Genomic DNA, 24,649 nt, shown 5'->3' on the forward strand with positions numbered 1-24,649 from the left:
ACCCACCCACTCATCCATCCATCCATCCATCCATCCATCCATCCATCCATCCATCCATCCATCCATCCATCCATCCAATATTTTGCAATAAGGGTTTTATGAACAATAAACATCTTACCTGTCAGACACAGCTCGTTGAACCACCCCAGTCTGGAGAGATTGCTTGATTCTGATTTTTGTAGTGGTTTATGCACATGCTATTTTATAAACCTTCACAACACAGTTTGTTTTGCATCATGCAGTCATTTACAAAGACATCTGGGATTATGTACAAGTGCAAACAGTGGTAGTAGCAGCTAGCTGTAGCAATTTTACAATATAATATTCCTGCCCAAATAATATATAATGTGAAAATGACTTTAAAGTGCCTGTGACAATATTTTTTTGTGATAAATACAAACATCTCTTGAAATATAACATTATAAACCATTGCAAGTAAAATTTTACATCGCTGAGATAAACAGTTGTTGAGATGTTTGCATGTGCAGCGACAGGAAGTGATAACAATGGGGAACATCTGCATGTAAACAGAGCATTAATGGCTGCATGCAGACATTAGAGAAGAATTTGATGTTTCTTTAGATTATTTGGAGTCTCTGAGACAACTACGAGTCAGACAGAGTTCAATAAGCAAAAGTAAATAAACAAAGACCAGCAAGTTCTCCATTTTAAAGACTTCCCCTTTGATGTCACTTCCTGTTTCACTTTTGCTGTGCCAAATTAAAACATATATGCACGTGACAGAATTGGTCAAATTATGTATATTACGACAATTTTTTCCCCCTAAATATTGGGATATTTTCTTCCAGTTTTTATATTTGTACATGTGTGTCACTGGCACTTCAGTGTAAAGGTTTATAAAATAGAGTTTGGAGTTGTTTAAAGATGACAGTGGCCCACTTTAGTCTTTGCCTCATTCAGATTTCAACATCTGATCAGAATGTAGCTCCATTATTCCAATCTGAGGTTGTTGAAAGAGCTATCTACAACAGGTAAGATATTTGTACTTATTGACAACCTTTCCACAGAACTCCACAACAAAAATATCTATGCTTAAAAGTCCTGTCCTTTTAAGCATAGAAGTCTCATTAGGGTAAATACAGTAGGTACAGTAACTCTCTCTGTATGGAAGTGCTAGAGCTTGAAAATGCTCTTATGACTGAACAAAGTCTGGTTGTTTTTTGGAGGAGATAAAGATACCAGAGCCCGTCGACCCAAGAGATGATCGAGTTACGTTTGGGTCAAACATTTTAGCCTGGCTGATCAGGCCTGTTGTGCTTCTTTGATCTGACACTGAAAATATCTGCTGCCCTCTGAAAGGAAATGGATCTGTGGATAAAACAATACGAGCGAATCAAAAGTGTGTGCACACATGGACACGACATTGAGTCTCAGCAAATTTGATGCAAATTAAAAAATGCCATCGTTTAAGTGCAATGTAATCTATTGACATGCAGAAAAACGAACTAAATACGACAAAGTTTACTGTATTTTTCAGATTATAAGGCAATTTAAGCAAAACAGAACAGTCAGATAAGTCAAACTTTATTCAACACATTCACAGTAACTTTCAACATTGTTCAGTTGTACGACATAAAATCAGTTCGAGGTCAGTAAGCACAGCCAGTATTAATACATAAGGTGCACCGGACTATAAGGCTCACTGTTGATTTTTGAGAACATTAAAGGATTTTACGTATGCATTATAGTCCGAAAAATACAGTAATAGATTTAAAACATAATTCAAGAGGTTCACATCTTTTAATGTCTGCAGCCTGGAATAGCACAATATTTCTGCTGCATGTAAGACAAACTGATGGAGTATTAGTTTCTCACACAGCATCTGAATGAACTGTTGTGAAATCTTTGAGGCGTTAGTCGTTTTAATGAGGCAGCAGTTCGTTTCAACTGCACACAGGCTCATCAGTGTGGTTAGAATGAGACTATTTCTCCAAACTGACAGCTATCTGCGACAGATAGGATGTTAATTATTCATAATCTCTCCATAGAACCCCACTTCAGCAGGTTTAAACCGTCCCTTTGACATCTTGATTGTCTAAATCTAAAGCTGTAGAGCTGAAATGAGCTTCAGGTTTGTCATTTCAATGGTTAAAGTAGAAATTGTGAAAGGTAAAGGAGATTTTTTATTTATTTATTTGATTAACCATATTTTGCAAACTTGATATGATCAGAAAACATAATTTTAGGTTTATTTTTTTTAAAGCAAATGTTTCATGACCCTGTTCTGAACAAAAATAATTCCAATAGTTGTATTACGTTAGCGGTCAAATTAAACTATTTTACAGCTTTTAGTTAGACGTGGCAAAATTAATAGCAAGGTTTTAGTGTCGCCGCTAGGATAGGCTTGTCATAATAACACATTTTGCTGGACGATTAATTGTCTCTGAAATTATTGCGATAAATGATAAACTTGTTTGAAATTTGACAATAATTAGTAATTATTGTCAAATTTAAGAAGAAAAGTTTAATTTCTTTTGCATGTAGTACCTTTTTCAACCACCTGATGGCAGTATAAGACTGTTTGAACCTAAGGATGGATAGTGAGAGAGTGAGCAGCGTGTGTCTTTAAAAAAATGGGAGGGAGGCCTCTTGACGTGACATGGGCTGTCTCTCTTGGGTTCTCAAAATGGCGGACGCTTGGTTTGAGCTCTTTAGCGTAGCACTTGTCACATAAAGCTTTTAATAAAAAAATCAAAACAACTTTTTATACGAAGGCACGGGTTTCAACCGTGAATTTTAGAGCTTCGACAAAAGGGAGTTTTTTTTCCCGAGGTCAGCCTGTTAGCTTAGCTCGTAGCTTAGCTTCTCAGTTTAGCTGCTTTTAACGAGCCAAAAACACGATTTTGGACGGTTAAAACAGATTTTAAAGAGAAAAGGAAAAGGGAGGGGTCAGTGACGAACACTGGAGATGAGCTTTTTATCATCCAGTGTCTTCAGTAGAAAGAGAGAGACGAAGAAACGATAAAGCTGCTAAATGAAAATGAGGTCGATAATTTTCATTTATCATGCGATTAATTGATTTATTGTTTATCGTGACCGGCCTAGCTAGGAGACTTTTCACAGAGAGGTCCTGACTTTTTCAAGCCTAGTCAGAAAAGCTTTAATCTCTCTCTGAATCTTTATGATCATCCATTTGGTTCTGTGCACACTGAGCCTCTGTCGGGTCGGTATTACCTGTCAGAGGTTGTTTATGAAGCGTTGGTGGGAGTACAGAGACGTCTGCTGATTGGCTGTCTGCCGTTTGGCTGCAACACAAATCCAAAGTGACATGTCGTCTTATTGCACGGTCACCCAGCGTCCCCACACAGAAGCATATGGACGTGAGTCGGGCTCGTCAGCTGCAGGAACATGTGAAGCCTCACAAAGGTTCTTTAAACAACAGGTGCCTTTAGAGCCCACGGGTGAAACAGACGTCTGCTTTACTGCTTTTTTAATTTCAAGGATCGTTTGCTGTTACACACAGCTTATTTCGTCTGCTAATGTATCATCCTCAAAGCTGATTTTTCATTGTGTACACAAAGTTTGACGCAGTGGGCCTTCGCTAATTGACTTTCTTTTAAAATCTAATGTATTATTAATACGGTAATACTTCTTCGTGTTCATTTACTGAAACTGTTTGGATCCTTTCACAGGATTTCTGTCTCCTACTTTGAAATGTAGTGCAAGATTTGGGGATTTTAAGGGTCAGCCTCATGCACAGAAACAATGTTAACACAATAAAAAAACATTTGTTTCACCAAATGAGCCACTCCGAGCCTCGTTAGGAGTTGTTGGATGCTTCATGTCTCGCCTCATATTTACAGAGTGGATCTTTCTCAGTGTTTATCCCAGTTCTGTTTCCAAGAAATCACATTTTTGAGCAACATTTTTGGTTGATGGCAAAAGTTAAAAAAAGTAGCAATTTCCTAGTTTTGTGATGAGATTTGTTCTTGAAAAATAATCAGCTTAGTACAAAACATTGCAGTAATTTTAACAATTAGCTCTTTTTTTAAATTGTTATTTTTATGAAGGAACATGGCCAGAGCTTGTTTACCTGAAAGTAAAACCTTAATAAACATCTTTTTTCTTTCTTAAAAAAAAGCTAGACCTACATCAAAGTTCATGCTCAATAATCCAGGTAAAAAAATCCAACAAATTTAAGTCACGTTCTCTGGACGGTTTCGTTTTTTGATGAGACGTTTGTTCCTTCATCCAAAGGACTTCATCAGTCTGAGGAGACACTTAGTCCCACAAGCAGCAGACTCCCATAGTGGACCAACCAGTTTGATGGTGATAAGATGGTTTCTGGAGCTCGCCTTCTCCCCCGTCGACTCCTCTGAGGCAGCCATAGCCAAAGTGGACTGACATGTTTTTATTAATTAATCTGTCCTACTCCTTTTGATAAGAATTTTGTTAAATTTTTAATTTTTTTTTTTACTAAATATGCCTCAAAAACTGCCTGAACTTCCCTAGATTTCTCAAACTCAACAAAAACAAACAACTAATAAAAGAAAAGAACAAATAAAAAGCTGTACATGCACCAAAGTCTGCAAAGCAGTGAACATCTTTTCTGTCTTTTGTTGTATCTGATGTTAAAACAGCAACAAAACACAAACACTGGTTTTCAACGAGTCCATTCTGGTTCTATACCTGTCTTCTGTGAACAGAAACATCCCATAAAGAAACATAATATAATAATTAAATTAGTCATTTAACTTAAATCAATAATTGCTTATATCTAGAACAATTACATAAATATCTTTTTATGTTAAACTTTACTTTATATTTACATTTACCATATTTTTCGGACTATAAGGCACACTTAAAATCCTTTAATTATCTCAAAAATCAACAGTGAACCTTATGTATTAATTCTGGTTGTGCTTACAGACCTCCAACCAATTTTATGTGGCACATGGCGCTCAAAAATCTGTCAAAATGTCTTAGTTTTGCTTAATGCGCCTTATAATCCGTGCCACTTATAGTCCAAAAAATACGGTAATCCAGCTTTATGTGCACATATTGAGCCCACCTGTAGTCATTTTATATTCCTCCATTGTCACTTTGTGCATTTTGTATATTTTTTTCTCGTCTCGTGATCTTTTCAAGTATAAATGTCAAGTTTTCATTTGAAGCATCGGCTCCCAATCCCTTGAACGAACGGGTCCAATCATTTGGTAATTTGTATGTGGGATAAAAAGTTTCTTGGAATGTAATCTGACAGGTTTGATAACCAGCAACCTTTCTGATAAACTCTGTGACCAGTCGTTTTACTCATTATTTAAACTTGGTTTAATTTTTTTCATCTTTCTTCCCTCCTCAGACACACGGAGCACCAACTGATTTGAGGATCAACACTAAATCTCTGGAGTGCATCCTGACCAATCTGAAGCCCCACGCACGCACAAGGGGCCTCTCAGCTTGACCTTTGACCTCACTTCTCCTGAAACGTCTCGGAAATGGAGGACAACTACCAAAACCGGACTGCCTTCATTAAAGGTGCCAAAGACATTGCCAAAGAAGTCAAGCGGCAAGCCTCTAAGAAGGTGGGCCGCTCCGTGGATCGGGTGAACGACGAGTACAGCAGGCGATCCTACAGCCGCTTTGAGGAAGATGATGATGACGACTACCCCATGCAGGGGAGCCAGGATGGAGGCTACTACCGCAGCGACAGCCAGGCGGCCAACGAAGACGAGGGCGGCCACAGCGACTCCACGGAGGGTCACGACGAGGATGACGAGATCTACGAGGGCGAGTACCAAGGGATCCCCAGAGCTGATTCGGGGAAGGGGAGTCTGGCTGGAGGGCCGGGGTCCATGGCAGCCGGAGCGCAGCAGTTCAGAGATATCGGTGCGTTGGAGGCAGAGAGGCGGAAGGACCAGGAGGAGCTGGCTCAGCAGTACGAGACCATTTTACAAGAATGTGGTCATGGGAAGTTCCAGTGGTCGCTCTACTTTGTTCTGGGGCTGGCGCTCATGGCAGACGGCGTCGAAATCTTTGTGGTGGGGTTTGTCCTCCCCAGCGCAGAGAAGGACATGTGTCTGTCTGAACCCAACAAAAGCATGCTTGGTAAGCCTCAAATGGTGCTGCATGTGTCTTACAGAGCATTTTCAGTTTCATTAAAGAGTAATAGTAATTTTTTTGTGTTAGTGATGCCTTCAAGGCCTCCCTCTGTAGTGGCAATGCTTAGTACTCGTGCTATTTTAAACCCCCAAATGAGTCACTGTCGCTCTTGGCCACATGCGCCTTCATCACGCCTATCACACGTTTATTTTGAGATGCTCCTACATACACCAGCAGAGCGTACCAGAAAGAAGATGTCAAGGAACTGTTATCAACACTGCTTAATTTTATTTTTTTACATGGATACATTTGTTAGGAGTGTGCAGAAGTCACGCATGAAACAGGCTTGTTTAGGAACTAAAGGCAAATAAATAGATAAAATGTAGGGAAAAGGGGGAAAACAAGCAAAAATGAAGTTCAAGCCACACTGCAACCTCTGTCACCAAAAAGTAAAGCCAATAAGTCATAAAATCTGCAGTACCTGAAGCTGCCACTTGGGGCAATGCAGAAAATTCACCTCAAACTCTTTTGGTACATTTATTTTTTACATCAGGTTATTTACAAAATGTTGAGTTTTTTTTTTTCAAGAATGTTTTGTTCTGTGCAACTAATAAACCACTCGTGACGAGATTTACAAAATGGATTTCCTTAAATTATGCTACTCAGCAGCTGCACAAAGTGAATTTGGTTGTAAGTTAGCTCCATTTCTTGCATTTTTGAGTCCAAAAAGACAAACTCCAACATTCAAATTTACAACTAACGGATGAAACTGTGAGGGTTGCAGCTATATTTTATACACATCCTCAAGCTCAGGGATGCACTAAATCTATTTAATGATAAATAAACAACCACAAAACATCTATCTCAATGCCTGTTTTTCCATAATTCTGATATATGTGTAATATTTGCTATATTTAAATTTAGGCCTTGCTCACATGGAAACCCAGTTATTCCAAGGCAGTCTTTCTGTTTGACTTTGCTAAACAAATCCCCTTTTCTATAAATGTTCTCATCCACATGGAAACACCAAAAACAACCCAAAACGCTGTAGTAACTATGCCAGGCCTGTGAGTGGTGCTATAACACTGCCACAAAAACACATGTAAAAGGAAACAATGCATGGAGCATGGACACTGAGTGTAAAACAACACATAAGAGGTCATATGAGTTAAATGTTACCTTAAAGGTGGGGCTTTTATTGTTTTAAAAAAGTTGCATTTTGCAGAAGCAGTTGACATCTTTCCTGGTACACAACATTATAAATGTAAATCTTTAAATGTTAAATGCTCGAAACTGAGTCATTTTTTTTTTTTGCTTCCTCACCAGGGCTCATCGTATATTTTGGGATGATGGTCGGGGCTTTCCTCTGGGGGGCTCTGGCTGACCGGATAGGCCGTCGTCAGTCTCTTCTCATCTCTCTCTCCATCAACAGCATCTTCTCCTTTTTCTCATCCTTCGTTCAGGGCTACAGCACTTTCCTGTTTTGCCGTCTCCTCTCAGGTGTTGGGTAAGCTCACTTTTCTTTTCGGTCTGGGTCATAAAGTCTTATTTGACTTTTTATTTAAATCTTTATACATGAAAATGAAAAGATTATTAAAACCACCTGTTTAATATAAAAGAGTTTAACTTAGTGGCCAAAACAAAACTCCTCTGATTACGAAAAGCATGGTGTAGAAACGTTCATAATCTTGCTAATCTGAGCAGAACATTACATTGTAATGAGATTATTAGTATTTTCACTTAACCCGCCAGAAGTTTTAATGCTGCAGATGACAAGTGACACAAAATTAAAGTGCTTCCGTTCCTATCCTCTGCCACTGTAACAAGTAAAAGAAGGAGATGTTGCCCATTTTAGTTTTAAAGTCATTCCCACATGTTTTTCTGCTTCAGTGATCTGGTAAATTAAAATCATTACCAGAGTTCAAATCAATCACGTCCCCACCGAGCACACTCAGATAAACACACAAGCTTCTCCCTAAAAGAGCCAAAGGTTTATGTAATTATTGAAAGTGGTCCCAGTTTTCTGAAGGTTTTCTAGTTTTTGTGGGTTTTTTTTGGACATTGTCTGCTTTTTATTCATTTTCAGTCAACTCTTTATAAGTGGCCATTTTCAAATGGTTGCATTTTTTCTGTTTATTAAGCCACTTAACTTAAAGTTATGAATAACCCAAGGTTGAAAAGTTGCATAAACTACACGGATGACTTTAGTTTTTTTTTTTTTTCATGTAATTTACGAAAAACCGTTGAAAAGAATTAATAAAAAATTGTATATTTTGGCACAAAGCCTGTTGAAAAGAGTAAAAAAAAAAAAATCCATGCTCAATAATCCAGGTATACAATCCAACAATTTTCAGTAAGGTCATCTGGACAGTTTTTTTTTTTTTTTTCTGAAACGTTTCACCTTCCATCCAGAAGGCTTCATCAGTCAAGGAAACACACACAACAAAACTGATTCTTCCCCCAAACAGCTTACTCCAAAGTGGAACAAACCAGTTAAGTTGGTGCTAAGATGGTGTCTTTGGCATGCCCCCTCCTTTGGTGCCAGCCCTCTTCCTCGTCGACAGTCAAGTCAAACTGGTTCAAAACCAAAAAAAGTCCATGCTCAATAATCCAGGTACAAATTCCAACCATGTCACATCTGGATAGTTTCTTCCTTTGCTGAGATTTTTCGTCCTTCATCCAAAGGACTTCTTCAGTATGAGGAGCCACAAACAAACTGGAGTCCCACAAATACCACACTCCCATAGTGGGGGAAAAAATGGTTTGCTGGTAATAAGATGGTTTCTGTTTGACCAAATTAATTTTGATCAAACAAAAAAAATAAAATTTAGGGAAGTCACGCTCAGTGTACGAGTTGTGAATGACTCTCAGCTACTACCACAGTGAATTTTATCTCACTATCCTCAAAATTGATAGGATCATAGGCCTATTTGTGTTGGCTAGTGTTGATTTTTTTTATCAATAAAACTCCATCCAGTGGTTCAGGAGATGTTTCGCTAACAGACAAAACAGGATCATCACCAACAGTCATTGGTAAAGTTCAAAGAAAGATTGTGCACAACATCTCAGAGTATTTGTTGTGAATGATTCAACTATTGCACCAAATTTTGGCTCAATATCTGTATAATTAGTAGAGGTATAGATTAAAATAAATATAAAATCTGTTGGAGTCGGTCTCCCCACCATCACAGACATCTACACCTCCAGATGCAGGAAGAGGGCCACCTGCATCATGAAGGACCCCACCCACCCAGCACACACACTTTTTGCCCCACTCCCCTCAGGAAGGAGGTTAAGGAGCATTAAGTGTAGAACCACTAGACTGAGGAACAGCTTCTACCCTGAGGCTGTTAGACTCATGAATCTCTAACTAGAATAATCACTGTGAAAAACCATATCATGTTGCTGCTGATCTGTTTCATGTTGCTGCTGATCTGTTTCAATGTTGATGTGTTCATGCGTGCACATCTGCTCACAGACTCATGTTCATGTTTGTGGTGATGTTCAATGTTTTATGTTATGAGTGCTTAGTGTATATTTAGTTGATGTTTTTCTTAGTTCATATCTTAGATGTTATTACTGTTTTTCTTATACATTTTATTGTTGGATGTAACTGGGACCCTGTGTACATAATTTCGCTCCACCACATGTACCACATGAGGTGCGAATGACAATAAAGAAACTCTGACTCTGACTCTGACTCTGACTCTAAATTTACATTAAAGGGTTCCTTTAAACCCCATTAGATGTTTTATGAAACTTTTCCTCAAGAGACAGAGAAAAATAAAGCACATTTTACATCCATTGTTTTAATGTTAATGCTCATCCAGATCGCATTAAAAAATACGAGTTTATTTTGTTTGGTTGTGTTTTGTTCTTTCACCAGTCACTATAATATTAAACACTAAGATTTAAAGGTTCTTTACACACGTTTCAGATTATTCAGTTTAGAAATGATGAGTTTAACGTCTAATTTAAAGAACGTAAGCGTCTCAGCAACCTTTACTCAGCTGGTCTCTGAATCTTACAGGATCGGTGGTTCAATCCCCATCGTGTTCTCCTACTACTCGGAGTTTCTGGCTCAGGAGAAGCGCGGCGAGCATCTCAGCTGGCTCTGCATGTTCTGGATGATCGGGGGAATCTACGCCTCAGCTATGGCCTGGGCCATCATCCCACACTACGGTAGGCATGAAAATAAAATCACAGCTTAAAAGTTTTAATAACATCTTCAGCTTGAAACTGAATTCCTTCTTGCTTTCTCAATATCTGATGCCTCCACCACAGGTTTAAACGTACTTTGAACGCATCTCAACCGTATTTAACAATTCTTTATTAACAATGAAGGCACTTTTAACGCCCACTCAGTGTGAGTCATTGACACAAACTGGTTGTGTTTGTGAAAGTGCCGTAATTTGTTCAATTCTGTAAACAAGCCAAAAGTGGGGGTGGAATATCAGAAGGCATCAGTTTTTTTTTGTCAAACACCATCTGGGTAATTAGTGGATCGTAAAAACAAAATGTCTGTGAGCTTTTATTTTTTTTTTAAGGTGCATTAAATAAATGCAGGAGAATTAACTCAGTGCACAAACATTGCTTGAACTGTGCAGAGCCACAATGGAGACGTTGATCCGATCCAAATCTGTGTCGCTTATTTTCCGTGGCAAACAGTTCAACAGCTGCTCCTTTTATTTCTTTTTATTGTCATTTTTAAAATGAATTTAGATCATCTAATCAGGCAGTTATTAAGTAACAATGAAGTTATTTGAGTTAAGTTATGAAGTTAGATGGCAACCTCACTGACCTACACAAGGCGAGGCCAGTGAACAAGGCCAGGCTGATTCTGGCAGATCCTGATCATCCACTCCATGGTGAGTTCAGGTTGCTTCCTGCTGGACGCAGGTATCTTGTTAAGAAATCAGGTCTCTCTTGTAAATGAAGAGGCTCAATGGGATTAACCTGTCTTAATAAAGGTTGAATGAATCTGCTGCCCAGATGTAGAACAAACAGAGTGAAAAACATCAGGCTTCTCAACGAACAGCGATGATTTCATGTATTATTACTTTAATGTCTCATCTAGCATGGATGCTTTGTGTGCATACTGATTATGAAACAAATTACCCCTTGGGGATAATAAAGATTCTTGAACTTGTTTGCCACAACACAAGGAAAGGCTGCTAACATGGCTAACACACGAGAATAATAAAAACTGTTAACTCATAAGAGAATAACTCAGCAAAATTTAACTTTGATCTATAAATAGCCCGCCTTGTTTGTCCCACATGAACAGTCCCACCTCACTTCAAGCTCAGGTCATCTACCAGAGGCCTGGGGGCTTGAGTTTTTTTAATTGTAATTTTTTTTGCAGCGGCTTAGCTGTTCCTGAGACCGTGCTCTTCTAGACTTACATTTCTGAGGTTGGTTCTGAGATATGCCACTATTCCAAATTGGTGCCACAGCCACTGGCACCACTGAGGTTCTAATATTTTACAACCTCTCTAATAATAATAATTAAAAAAAATCAACTGGATGATTGAAGCTGTGGTATCGCCGCATGACTTTGGATCAGAAGATCAGAGGTTCAGACTGCAGGTTCAGGTGCAGCTTCTATGCTTAACCTTGTTGCATGCAGTGGTGTAGTCTACCCGATACGTGGCTATACAAAGTACACCCACTAGAAAAGCTTAAGAATGTCAGTATTCCCACTTTAAAGTGCCCATTGATGTGTAACATCTCAGTGGGCACATGATACGTTAAACGGCAGTTAAATGCTTCTGTAACAATCTGTCTCTATGTGCAGCGCTTGTTTATTACATTCGCTTATCCAGCAAATTATTGTATAACTCTGTACTTACTACTTAATGCTTGAACATGTTTTGCTTTGATACCGTTTTATAAATTATATAACATGTTTTTTTTAATACAAAGCCAACTGTTGTACAAAGTTCATTGTGCATTCATTTAAATCTAAGCGTCAGAGAAATTTGGAAATGTTCAATACGCTTAAAAAACAAAATAAATTGACGATTACATTGTACTAACCGGTGTACTTTGGTTTCTAAGCACAGTATACCCACTGCAAAAATGTAGACTACACCACTGAGTGTGAGACATTGAAATGATGCTCAGATGGACCAGTTGTCACCTTGATTAACAAGGTCCATGTCAGATTCTGGGGAACAAGGGCATTCTGATGAGAAATGGGCATCTGAAACAAGATATTCATGAATGATAGCAAAGGTATGCTTTGACCCAAGAGCAGCATGAGGGTTAAAACTGTAGGAACCTTACAATGCAAGCAAGCTCAGAGGGACTATGTAGATAGGATGTGAGTATTTTTAAAGCCAAACTCCAGACTGACTAATAATTAACTGTAAATCAAATGTTCAAACATTTGCATGAACATTCTGCTGTCACAGACTGACGAGGCGTAACAGTGACGATACAGGAAGGGGGAGCCAACACATCGGGTTAATCATCATCATCTCCACCCTCCAAGCATGGGTACCAAGCCCCATGAAGTGAATACAGGGGAAGCTACTCCCAATCAGGATTCTATTTCATTTATTTCTTTAAAGCTCTTTATATATATATATATATATATATATATATATATATATATACATATCTATATATATATAGCACAGACAGTATTGGAGCTCTTAGCACCTAAACTGACTTCTGACAAAGATTGGAGGAGAAATGTACAAAGATCTTCTTGTGCCGCACCAAGTTTTTAATATAAAATAATAACTTGACTCATGATTGTGAAGCCAATTGAACATTTTCAGCTGTACTTGTTTTAATGAGCTAATTATTTTCTGCTGCAATGTTTATTCTTGCAGGCTGGAGTTTCCAGATGGGTTCGGCATACCAGTTCCACAGCTGGCGTGTGTTTGTGTTAGTGTGTGCGTTTCCTTCCGTGGCGGCCATCGCTGCCCTCAACGCCGTGCCCGAAAGTCCACGCTTCTACTTAGAGGTCAGCCGACGAGTCTAATGGCTCGCTTACCAACTGCTTTAAACAAACACCTGAGTAATTGATGCTATAAAATAAGATAATTATATATATATATATATATATATATATATTTTTTTTTTAAATCAGAATGGCAAGCATGATGAGGGCTGGATGGTCCTGAAGCAAGTCCACGACACAAACATGAGAGCTAAAGGACACCCAGAGAGGGTGTTTACAGTGAGTATATGAGGAAACTGCACCACACTTACCTTTTATTAGGTCAAGTCAAAGTTTCTTTATTTGTCATTCGCACCACATGTGGTACATGTGGTGGAACGAAATTGTGTACACAGGGTCCAAGTTGCATCCAACAAAAGTATAAATTGTAAAGAAAAACAGTACTAAGATCTAAGATATGAACTAAAAAATACGCTAAACGCTGGTACAAAAGCAATACACCAAACAACAGCAGCACGAACATGAGTCTGTGTGAGCAGATGAGTATGAATGAATACAACAGTATTAAATAAATCAGCAGCATTAGAACAGCAACATGGATAATCAGCAGCACATATCAACATTCAAGTGGATTACAGTGATTTTTTTCTCTCACAGTTATTATTCTGGTTAGAGATTCATGAGTCTAACAGCCTCAGGGTAGAAGCTGTTCCTCAGTCTAGTGGTTCTACACTTAATGCTCCTCAGCCTTCTGCCTGAGGGGAGTGGGGCAAAAATGTGTGTGCTGGGTGAGTGGGGTCCTTCATGATGCAGGTGGTCCTCTTCCTGCATCTGGAGGTGTAGATGTCTGTGATGGTGGGGAGACTGACTCCAACAGACTTCTGTGCAGCCTTCACCACTCTCTGCAAAGCTTTTCTTTCTGCAGCTGTGCAGCCTCCATGCCACATGTTGATGCTGGAGCACAGGATGCTCTCCACTGCACACCAGTAGAAGGAGGTGAGGACTGAGCTTCCCAGTCCAGCTCGTCTCAGCCACCTGAGGAAGTAGAGTCTCTGATGAGCTTTCTTGATCAGGATGGTGGTGTTGTTGCCCCAGCTGTGGTTATAATTCAGGTGCACACCCAAGTACTTGTAGCTGGAGACCACTTCCACCACAGATCCTCCTATGTTCATGGGGGTGGTATGTGTGTTTGTTCCGTCTAAAGTCCACGATCATCTCCTTCGTCTTCTTCACATTGATGTGAAGGTTGTTCTTCCTGCACCAGCTCTCCAGCTGTTCCACCTCCTGCCTGTAGCTGGACTCATTGTTGTTTGTGATGCATCCCACCACCATTGTTTCATCTGCAAACTTTACAGAATGAGAGCCTGGATGGGTAGGTGTGCAGTCATATGTGAACAGAGTGAACAGAAGAGGGCTCAGCACACAGCCCTGAGGGGAGCCAGTGCTGAGGGTTATGGTGGAGGAGGAGAAGTAGTGGATCTTCACAGGCTGTGGTCTGTTTGTTAAGGAGTCCAGGACCCAGTTGCAAATGGAGGGGCTTAGACCTAGTGTGAATAGTTTGTCCATCAGTGTTTGGGGGATCATGGTGTTAAAGGTGGATGTGAAGTCCACAAAGAGCATACGGACGTATGAGTCCTGTTATGTAATGTATTAAATCAGCTAACGCAACAATCAGCTACAACATTAGAGCAAAAGCAGCCCTCTCCTGTTCCTCTTTGTTCGCACAGTAGTGTCCAAATTCATACAAACTCAGAGCAACATGAGGACGTTTCAGTGAATATTTTAAGTAAATCACTCTTGTAGTCTATGATTGTTATTCAAACCTCCAAATAACTTGTATGTTTAATACCGCAGGTCACCACAATTAAGACTGTGAAGCAGATCGATGAGCTGGTGGACATCGGCACCGACACCCCAGTCTGGCAGCGCTACAGACTGAAAATCATGAGCCTTTCTCAGCAGGTTAGTGAAACTCTTAAAACTACAAATATGGTGGATATTGTGCTAATGTGAGCTTATCTGTTGAATCAAACTGGAGATTTCAATGATATACGTCAACTTCTGGATTAAAAAAAATACTGTTTTGTTACCAACTTTAAAAATGTTGTATTTAAATGCATTAAATCATCTACATTTTATCATGTAGCACAAAGCTGCAGCATCACTGCTCTGTAGCTTTAAACCAGATGTATGCACCGTCTTGATTTGCGATCGGCCTGATTTCTGCTGCAAGCCACGACAAAATTCAGAGTTAAAGTTCATTAAAGTTCTTCCAGAAGCATGAGCTCCTCAGAAATCTGTTCGCTAACATTTACTTCCCGTGCGTTGCAGATCCGGAACAACATTCTCGCCTGCTTCAGCCCAGAATATAAACGGACGACCTTCATGCTCATGGCTGTTTGGTTCAGCATGTCTTTCAGGTAAAACCAAAGGACCAAGAAACTTCACGCCGATTCTTTGGCCAACGTATTTATGGTGCTTTTTCCATCTGGTCCGTCTCTCACGTCCTCGCAGCTACTACGGCCTGACGGTGTGGTTCCCCGACATGATCAAGTACATCCAGAAGCAGGAGTATGACTCGCGCACCAAGACCTTCACGAAGGAGCGAGTGGAGCACGTCACGTTTAACTTCACCCTGGAAAACCAGGTTCATCGTGAAGGACACTACTTCAATGACAAGTAATTCAGATTTATAGTTAATCTGTCATACACCCACTCAGCTGGTGTAAAACTCGTCTAACTGTCCTGAAAACTGTCCGCAGGTTCCTCAATCTGAAGATGAAGTCTATGGTGTTTGAGGACTCTGTGTTTGAGGAGTGCTACTTTGAGGACATCACCTCCACGCACACGTTCTTCAGGAACTGCACCTTCATCGCCAGTTTGTTCTACAACACGGGTAAATACAGCCATCTGAGAATTCATTCACCTGATTATTCAGGGTAACGTTACCGCGACGCTTTCAAAACGTGTGTGACAGAAACTCTGTTCCTTTGTGATTTTGTTGTCGCTTGTTTCATCGCACAGAGCTCCTTGTCATTTTAACAGGCCCAAATTAAGCTCATAAGCAGAAAATACCTGTCACAGAGCGCTGTGCAGGTTTATTTTCATTATTTTTAAGGGTAATTTTTTGTTCAAAATGCACATTTTAAACATGCAAACTGCTTGTGGAACGGATCAAATTCATGACTAGAGGTTTCGTTCACCTCCGCTCACCTCAGCAGCCGCCCCCGTGTTTACGATTAAATCTGCTGGAGTACAATTAAGAAATGAAAACAGGCAGATTTGAACCAGTTTGTCCATTTATTATCTATTATCAGCTTTGGTTTTAGACCTGAACATTTGCCTCAGCCCCTGTGTAAGAGTCAAAATACAGTTCCAGTGCTCTTGTGGCATATTGAAGACACCTGCGGCAAAATTCAGATGAGTTTAAAGCGAGTTGGAGACAACAAGTTTGCGGCTACTATGAAAGAAAACCTAATATTTGCACTTGCTTTAAACTCAAGCAACAAGGCCTCTGTGACTCACGCGAGGATGATGAGAATGCAACAGTCGCAAGGCTTTCTGGAGACATTTGGGAGACTCCCTCATGAATACTGTGTAATTCTTCCCAGCCCAGTGAGGACCTTCTGGATATTTAAACTCAGAATGTCATGGGAAAATGTGATTGATGCGAGAAACAGTGAGGCAAGGAAAACGAAAGAAATGGTGTTTTCTGTTAAAACGCAGTGTAAATTCTGAGTGCTCAATGAAGAAGCTCCAAACTGAGGTGGTGAAGCTGAAAGAAGGACAGCAGCTAAAAGCTACATAATGCAGAACACAAGACGCTGCAAGCTAACAAGAGCAAATTGCATGCCAAAGATCCAAAGTAACAATTTTTAAAGGAATGTTAAGAAATCTCAATGCATTTCTATGGGCAAAATTTAAATAAGTGGAGTATTCCGAAAAGTGTAAAAGTTACAAAAACCTGAAGTCATGGCCCCCTATCTACTGAAAAAGCTGAACATTTTAACTATACAGTAGTAGTTTGAAAAAAAAAAAATCTAACAAGAAAACTGTGAATGGTTTACTTTATTTAAAATACAGCAAATATTTGAGTTTCAAATCTGGAAATTGTTAAAATATACCAATAGTTTAATGTTTTTTTAAATTAAAATAAAAAGAAAAGGCAGCAAATCCTCTAATCTGAGACTCTTCCTCGTGTAAAAACCTTAGTGGGTCGTTTTTATTTCGGCTTTAGTTCCAGCTGGTCAGATTAGACGTAGATTATTGTAATTTATTGAAAACAGCTGTAAAGCAGAGACGACACACAGTGTTCATCGATCGCAGCAGTGCTCTTTGATGTGGTAACCATGGGTTACGCTGCAGCGGCACGACTTGTAACCACGGCAACACAAACAAATCCAGCTCAGATAAGAATAAAAGACAAAAACAGGGGCTTTAAGATTTGGATAACAAATGAAGGATGAAACAAAGACTAATACAGACATGTTTAAAATCTTCATCTGTTCGTGGGATGGTTTTCTGCCAGAGATTTCAACGATCGTATCAATAATGACCCAAAGCCAAGCTGTTTCTTCACCTTGTCACAGTTTTGCCTCAGCTTAGGTTTTTGTGACAGTAACAGCCTCTGTCCTGTCATTTTTGACGCCAGCAAAACGTTCTTCCATATCTGTGAATCTAAAACATTAGAATCAGCGATTTGCTGCTGCCTGCCAGAAAACATCTCATCTAATCAGCTGCCAACTGCAGTACAAGCTAATTAAAGAGGATTTATGACCCAATGAGGAATCAGTTTATTTGTCTCTTAACATTTTTATTAACATTAGTTGAATAAAATGTGTTTTAGGAGATTAAACAGTTATGTTTTGATGTTTCATTTCTACTTTAAATCAACTTGGATAAGAGGAAAAGCTGGTAAAAAGGTTCGTTTTATACCTTTCTGCCATCTCTCATGAAATAATTCCCTCTCAGTCTCTGATACCACCTCCGAATTGGAAGGTTTAAATTTTGCACTATTGTTTTGGGGCTTGGGGTCATGTTTTTGGTCTTTTTTTTAAATTATTTTGTTGGTCTTGATAGTGTCTTGTATGCTTGTTAATCCTCACAGTTGTGTTTTCTGGTTCTGTCACACCTGCTTCTCATTTAGTCAGAGTCTCATCAGTTTCTCAGTGTTTCAGCTGTCAGTTTTTTTTTTTCAATTGAGTCTATGGACCATGTTCACAGTGATGGGACCTCTGTCTCCTCTTTTTTTTTTTTTTTTTTAAACATCTAACTCATTTAGTGCTCAAATGGTTCTCATTTGTTTGGGAGCTGAGCCAATCAATCCAGATTCCACTTTCCATCGGGACAGTAATCTAGTCAGTCTCTATTTAGTTGTGTTGGAAAATAAGAAGTCATCGATTCACATAATTGCCTACCTGACAGAGGAAACTAAACAACTGACCAACAGGATGGCCCAGCACAGAAGAGCAACATCATCAGGCCAGGACTCTGCTGTCTACATCCATCTACAGGCCAGTGGTCACTCTTTCAGGGATGATGTGCATCCTCGATAGAGAGGAACGTTGGCTTGAGAGAGGAGTGAAGGGAGCCATCTTTGTGAAGAGAACCTATCCATTGTTGAACAGGGACGGAGGCCTCCATGTCCATTTGTCCCCCTCTTACAACGCTGTTATTGCTAGTATCACTCAGCCCTCTGTGAATAGCAAGCGGCCATCAAAGCACTAACGATCGGTCGTTAGGCTGATGGTCCTCCTTTATCACAAGAACAACTAGTTCTGGATGTCACCAGCAAACTGATTGATCGACTATGAGAAGGTGCTATTTATGAGACTTTAGTGCTCAAACTGACAGAAGTCTTTTGGATAAAATAAACTTTTTTTTAAATCCGTCCAGAGAACCTGACTTAACTTTCTTAGATTTTTCTATGAGCATGCACCAGGATGCCTACCTGATTGTAGGAATGCTAGCTTTTTTCAAATGATTCCTTTTTAGGCTCAGCTCACCAAAACAGCATCCAAACAGCTCTTTAGAAGAAGCACTTACTGAAGAGCTGTTTGAGAGACCAAAGAGCTGGCTCTTTATGATGAGCTGATGCCAAGTCAAATGATCCAGATTCTGGAACACAGCCATGATACCCATTACTACATTCTGTTGACTCGTGTGTGTCTGCGTTTGGGTCCTATTTCCACAATCCAATCACCAATAGATGCTTCTGTTGACTGAAAATGTTAAATATAGTGCAGATGTCCGGCTATGCCTCAGTGGTTCAGTGGCTATAGCAGTTGTACCCTGAACCCCTCATTGCCTCTGATGTATCTCATCAGAGGATGCAGGCAGTCTAAAGCACTGATTAGTTTCTGTAGATTAGCTTTGTAGGGTAGTTCTGTATGTGTGTTAGGTAAATGAGGGCACAGATTGTGTTGTAAAGTACTTTGAGTAGCCTGATTGGCTAGAAAGACCCATTTACCATTTTATGTTTTAGTTTGAATTAGTTCTTATTCTGTAAAATTATAATCATGTGCTAATAAAAACATATAACTTTGTTGTTTGAGAAATGAGAAGCTGCTCACTTTATCAGTCAGGGTTAAATCTACCAGCTAAAATCACATTATTTAATATACCGGTAGTACTTTGATCAACTTGTTTGGTTAAATCCCATGTTTTTTTGTATCTAGGCAGGGTATTGTGTTGTATTAATCCATACCTCCGTTGTGAGAAACTTGTTTTGAAGGAAACTGTGTGAGAAGAATGTTGTTCTTTGTATATTTATTTTTTCCGTTTTGATTTGGATTCACTCTTTTTCTCTCCTCAGACTTATTCAAGTACAGGTTTGTCAACTGTAAGCTGATCAACAGCACGTTCCTCCACAACAAGGAGGGCTGCATCCTGGACTTCAGTGACGACTTCAACAACGCCTACATGATTTACTTTGTCAACTTCCTGGGTACGCTGGCTGTGCTGCCGGGGAACATTGTGTCGGCTCTCTTAATGGACAAAATTGGCCGTTTAAGGATGCTGGGTGGGTACATGTAATCGATATAAAATATTTTGCAGCGTACGTGATGTAAAAGGTTGCTGCTTTACACTGTGATTCTCCTTCCTGTCGTCACACAGCGGGGTCCAGCGTCATTTCCTGTGTCAGCTGCTTCTTCCTGATGTTTGGCAACAGCGAGTCGGGGATGATCGCCCTCTTATGTCTGTTTGGTGGCATCAGCATCGCCTCGTGGAACGCCCTGGATGTGATCACGGTGGAGCTCTACCCTTCGGATAAAAGGTAACGTGAGAACAGATGTTCCAACATGTGTCAAGCAGTGTTCAAAGTGATACTTCAGTGAACGTACAAGTATCTTACCATAAAATTACTTTGGTAAATGTTAAAGTCTCCTGTAAAAATTATTACTTGAGTAAAAGTCTTAAAGTATCTGACATTTAATGTACTTATCAAAAGTAAATTTCTCGTATAAAATGTATGAGTATTAAGTAAAAGTGAATGGTTAGAATTTCCCAAACAACATTTATTGGGTGTAAAATCCAGTGACAAAAACTTGGAAAGTTTGAACTGAACAATGAAAGATTGATCTTCAAAAAGTCTGATTCTAATAAAGTATATTTATTCAAACTTTAGTAACTTTTATTAACAAAGCTGTTAGAAAGCTCACAATGTTGTGTTGGCTTGGTTACTGAGCTCGGTTCTGTTTGGTTATGGTTTGTTTCTTTCTGAATTTAATAGTTCCTATGCTCTTGAATATACTTGAATACTGTTTTTCTTATACATTTTATTGTTGGATGTAACTGGGACCCCGTGTACATAATTTTGCTCCACCACATGTACCACATGAGGTGCGAATGACAATAAAGAAACTCTGACTCTGAATGCACCGTGGCTGTTCTAACGCTAGTGAACGCACCACTCTGTGTAAAGAGCAGAGCTCAGTTGGAGGTTTTTTGTCTCTCCTGACACGGATGGAGCCTTGTTGTTCAAGCTTGTTTCTGCTTTACTGGTTTACTGCTGTGTGTAAATACCAGAAGAAACACGGCAAGCAAATCACCCAAACTGGATATATGTCTCTGTGATCTTTAATGGGAAGACTAGTGGCCCGACAACTTCATACCTTGTTGCTCTAAAGCAGTTAATGTCCTGGAGAACACCACACCTCTTCTTTTTAGCAGCTACCGTCATTTTCACACCTGTCAGGAATTTACAGTGGCTCCACTGTGAGTCAACAAAGACCTTTTGTAACCAATGATATCTGCATCTAGCGTGTTCACTGCAGGAACCGCAGTTTTCTCACAAGTGGCAGGGGAAGGGATGGGTTTGTGAGTGAGAGTGAGGAAGTGAGAAGGGCCCCTGTCATTCCCCGATCTGTTATGGAAGCACGAGCCGTAGTCTAGCTCATTTGTGCATGCGTTAAAAGGAATACTTCCGTGTCGCACAAATCACCGTTGAATATGCTAGATTAAGGAAAATGTACTAGTATAATTTCGTTTATGAATAAGAACTGTCTTAATTTACTTAGAAAAGTATGTGCTCTATCTTCGCCAATTTTCATGTTGCTTATTTACGCCACTCGTCTTTCCGTTAAAATCATTGACATATTTACGTCATGGTTAAAATGATATTCAGCTTCACCACTGAGCGGCGCTGTTTCACCATGAAAATAATTAATTCTGTATCTTGCAGGGTTTTTCTCATTCAGCCCAGGCTGGGGGTCAGGTCTAATGCGTCACTTGTCATCAGTGATTTGTAACAGAAATACGAGTGGCATAAATTAGTTACATGAAGTTCAGTGAAGATAAAGCATGTACTTTTCTAAGTAAATTAAGACAGTTTTTATTCAAAAAACAACAGCGATCTGTGCGACCCGGAAATACACTACAGATTGTGCTTCCGTAACAGATCGGGGAATGACAGACTGCATGAATGAAGTCAGACTGGGAGAATAAACAGGCTTTGCCCAATCAGATTTCGTCCAATTTTATATTGTAGGAATGAGTAACAAAGATGGTTAAGGGAAATGTATTGGAGTAAAAGTACAAAATGTATTCAGGAAATGTAGTGGAGTAAAAGTGAAAGTTGCTAGAAATGTAAATAACGAATTAAAGTAAAGTAAAGATGCGTCAAAATTCTACTTGAGTACAGTAACAAAGTATTTCTACTTTGTTACATTACAACACTGGTGTCGAGGCAAGAAGGTTAAATATTTTCCGCATGGGTGATTCTCGGTTTGTTGACCTGGTCAGGGAAGTTAAGCTACATTAATGACAAATCCCCAAAAAAGTTAAAACCAACACAACTGGACTTTATTTGTAACTGAAGACGTTTCGCTTCTCATCCGAGGAGCTTTCTCAAGTCAATGAAACGAAGAGTGTGGGATTCAAGTTATAAAGCTGAGGTGTTCTGTAAGCTTGTGCAGAGTGAGAGGTCAATCTGCATGTGTCAATCTCCATTGTGCAAGCTTACAGACCACCACAGCTTTATAATTTGAATCCCACACTCCTTGTTTCACTGAATTGAGAAAGCTCCTTGGATGAGAATCGAAACATCTTCAGTTACAAATAAAGTCCATTTGTTTGATTTACCATGTCCTGGATGACTGAGAATCTTCACCAGTGTACTTTAATGACACTTTCTGTCGTTACAATGACAGTATTTCTCTCTGCGTTTGCCTCCAGGACCACGGCGTTCGGCTTCCTGAACGCCCTCTGCAAACTGGCGGCTGTGCTGGGCATCAGCATCTTCCAGTCGTTCGTTGGCATCACCAAAGCCGTACCTATCCTATTTGCTGCCGGCGCACTCGCCGCCGGCAGCTTCCTCGCCACAAAGTTGCCCGAGACGAGAGGCCAGGTGTTGCAGTAAAACGGGACAGCCGGTGGTGAGCAGAGCAGAGCGCAGCGCAAGAGAGTGTGTTTGAGAAGCCCGAACATCCCCGAGAGCTTCAACGCTGCCTGTCCGTCTCACAGCAAAAGTTGAGACTGCCTCCCCCCCAATGTAAGCCCAGAATCCTTTGAAATGTGGATCACATCATTCAGTGTCTTTACACACAGAGACCATAAAAGAAGAGCAAACATGTAGATCACCGGCACCATCACAACACCCTGGATATAATTTCAACCATCCTGTCAGGTCTGGTAAACGAATACTGCTGCAGGTATTTGTACTACGGGCTGATGTGGTATATAAATGGAAATATGCACCTAGAAGTAAACAAATTCCCAGCACAAAGACTGGTAGAATGGTTGATCGAGACTTTTTCGTTTAGTGTTTGCAGATAGGATTGCAGTGTTCTTCTTTCTTGTGTCTTCGAGCTCCCTGACGGGCTCGCCGTGCTGCTGTTCAGTTTACCGTGACGTTAATAAAACAGTTCAGTTCCCATCCCCAGACCCACCCTGACACACGCGCGTTTCCCAAAGCATTTTTCTATGGAAGGTCTGATGTATTTTTCTGAAAAGGCTCATTAATCCTCCCCTGCAGCCTGTCACTGAAGCCAGACCTGCCGAGTTCTGCTCAAAATGTGGCTATTAAAACCTGCCGGCAGAGCTGCATTTATTCATGCACTTCAATGAATATTAGTGTTATTATTTACCGCCTCAATACTCAAACAGGTGACGATACATTTCACAGGATTCTCCGTCGAACGTGGGAATAACTGGATCCAGTTCCTCGGTGTTAAACCAGTGTCTACCCTCCCTACTGTGTGACAGTTTGGTGTTACTGAGTGAAACAGGAACGACTGTGGGACGGAGTTTTGTCAGCTGTGGTGTGATTTTGTGTGTATTAGTTGTGTGTATGCGTGCGCGTTACGTGCGCCTTGTGAGGGGGGATAAACAGCTTCATATCACAAGTTTAAATGACTGTTTGTGTGCAAGGATCTGTGCATGCATGTGTTTATATGTCCGAGTGGTCGCAGCGTCCTGTTCCATCGTTTTATGTGCAAAATGTTTCAGTCCGTTTTAGATCCATCTTATCGTGTAGCAGATTTTTATATAAAACAGCGGTCATTTCAATTTGTAAATTTACATCAAACAATGTCGTGCTCAAATCCCAAAGAGGCTTATTGCTCGAACATAAAGTCTTCAGATTCAAAATGGGAGTGCAGTCCTCATAGGGTCACCCTAAATCTGTATGCTTTCTTAACAGTGCGCCATAAAAAGCAGCCATAACATTTAATTCCAGTCATAAGCACAAATTATAATGGGACCAAAACTGAAGAAGCTGTGTTCGGAGCAGTCGGAGGAGCAAAAAGGGTGATTCTGATTTTATTCTGCTGTGACTCGGAGTCAAACCGAACTGCCCTGAAACGGACGCTGATCTTTATTTATACAACCTCGTCACCCTGAATTCATTTATTCTCATCTTTTTGTGTGTTGACAATCGGTGTGTGAGTTTATGGGACGTCCTCTGATGTCTTTTTAAATACTGTTGTCTCACGGAGTCAAGGAGGCCGTAAAAAAGAACAAAAAATCTGCTAAAGAATAAGTAGCAAATCAATAAAAATTGGATTAAATTATTTATTTCTATTCATATTAACTTTTATTTTATATTTAATTGTTGTAAATATCTGTTACAAACTAATAAAGGTGAAACATATTTTATTTACTGATTACAGGATAGTAGCTCTGCTTGAGTGATCTATTTTTATTTTTTTACAGTACATTTTTAATATTTATTTT

At 39.8% G+C, this 24,649-nt stretch overlaps 1 protein-coding gene across 1 annotated transcript; it reads left to right on the plus strand.

Annotated features, from left to right (window-relative positions):
• The first annotated feature begins 5,324 nt into the window (after positions 1–5,324).
• Positions 5,325–24,414, plus strand: LOC119425874 (synaptic vesicle glycoprotein 2A). Its single transcript, XM_037693428.1, has 12 exons — positions 5,325–6,069; positions 7,390–7,570; positions 10,094–10,245; positions 12,906–13,039; positions 13,166–13,255; positions 14,831–14,938; positions 15,308–15,396; positions 15,491–15,655; positions 15,739–15,872; positions 19,791–19,997; positions 20,093–20,252; positions 22,652–24,414. Exons 1-12 carry the CDS (start codon positions 5,460–5,462, stop codon positions 22,833–22,835), a joined length of 2,214 nt encoding a protein of 737 aa, XP_037549356.1. The 5' UTR covers positions 5,325–5,459; the 3' UTR covers positions 22,836–24,414.
• Positions 24,415–24,649: the final 235 nt, after the last annotated feature.

Source organism: Nematolebias whitei, chromosome 19 (genome assembly GCF_014905685.2).
Source record: "Nematolebias whitei isolate Nwh7 chromosome 19, NemWhi1, whole genome shotgun sequence".
NCBI lineage: Eukaryota > Metazoa > Chordata > Actinopteri > Cyprinodontiformes > Rivulidae > Nematolebias > Nematolebias whitei.

Coding starts and splice junctions, on each gene's coding strand:
- LOC119425874 (XM_037693428.1), top strand. CDS start 5,460: ATGGAGGACAACTACCAAAACCGGACTGCCTTCATTAAAGGTGCCAAA. Junction 10,246..12,905: donor GGCCATCATCCCACACTACG/GTAGGCATGAAA, acceptor TTATTCTTGCAG/GCTGGAGTTTCCAGATGGGT. Junction 15,397..15,490: donor TGGTTCAGCATGTCTTTCAG/GTAAAACCAAAG, acceptor ACGTCCTCGCAG/CTACTACGGCCTGACGGTGT.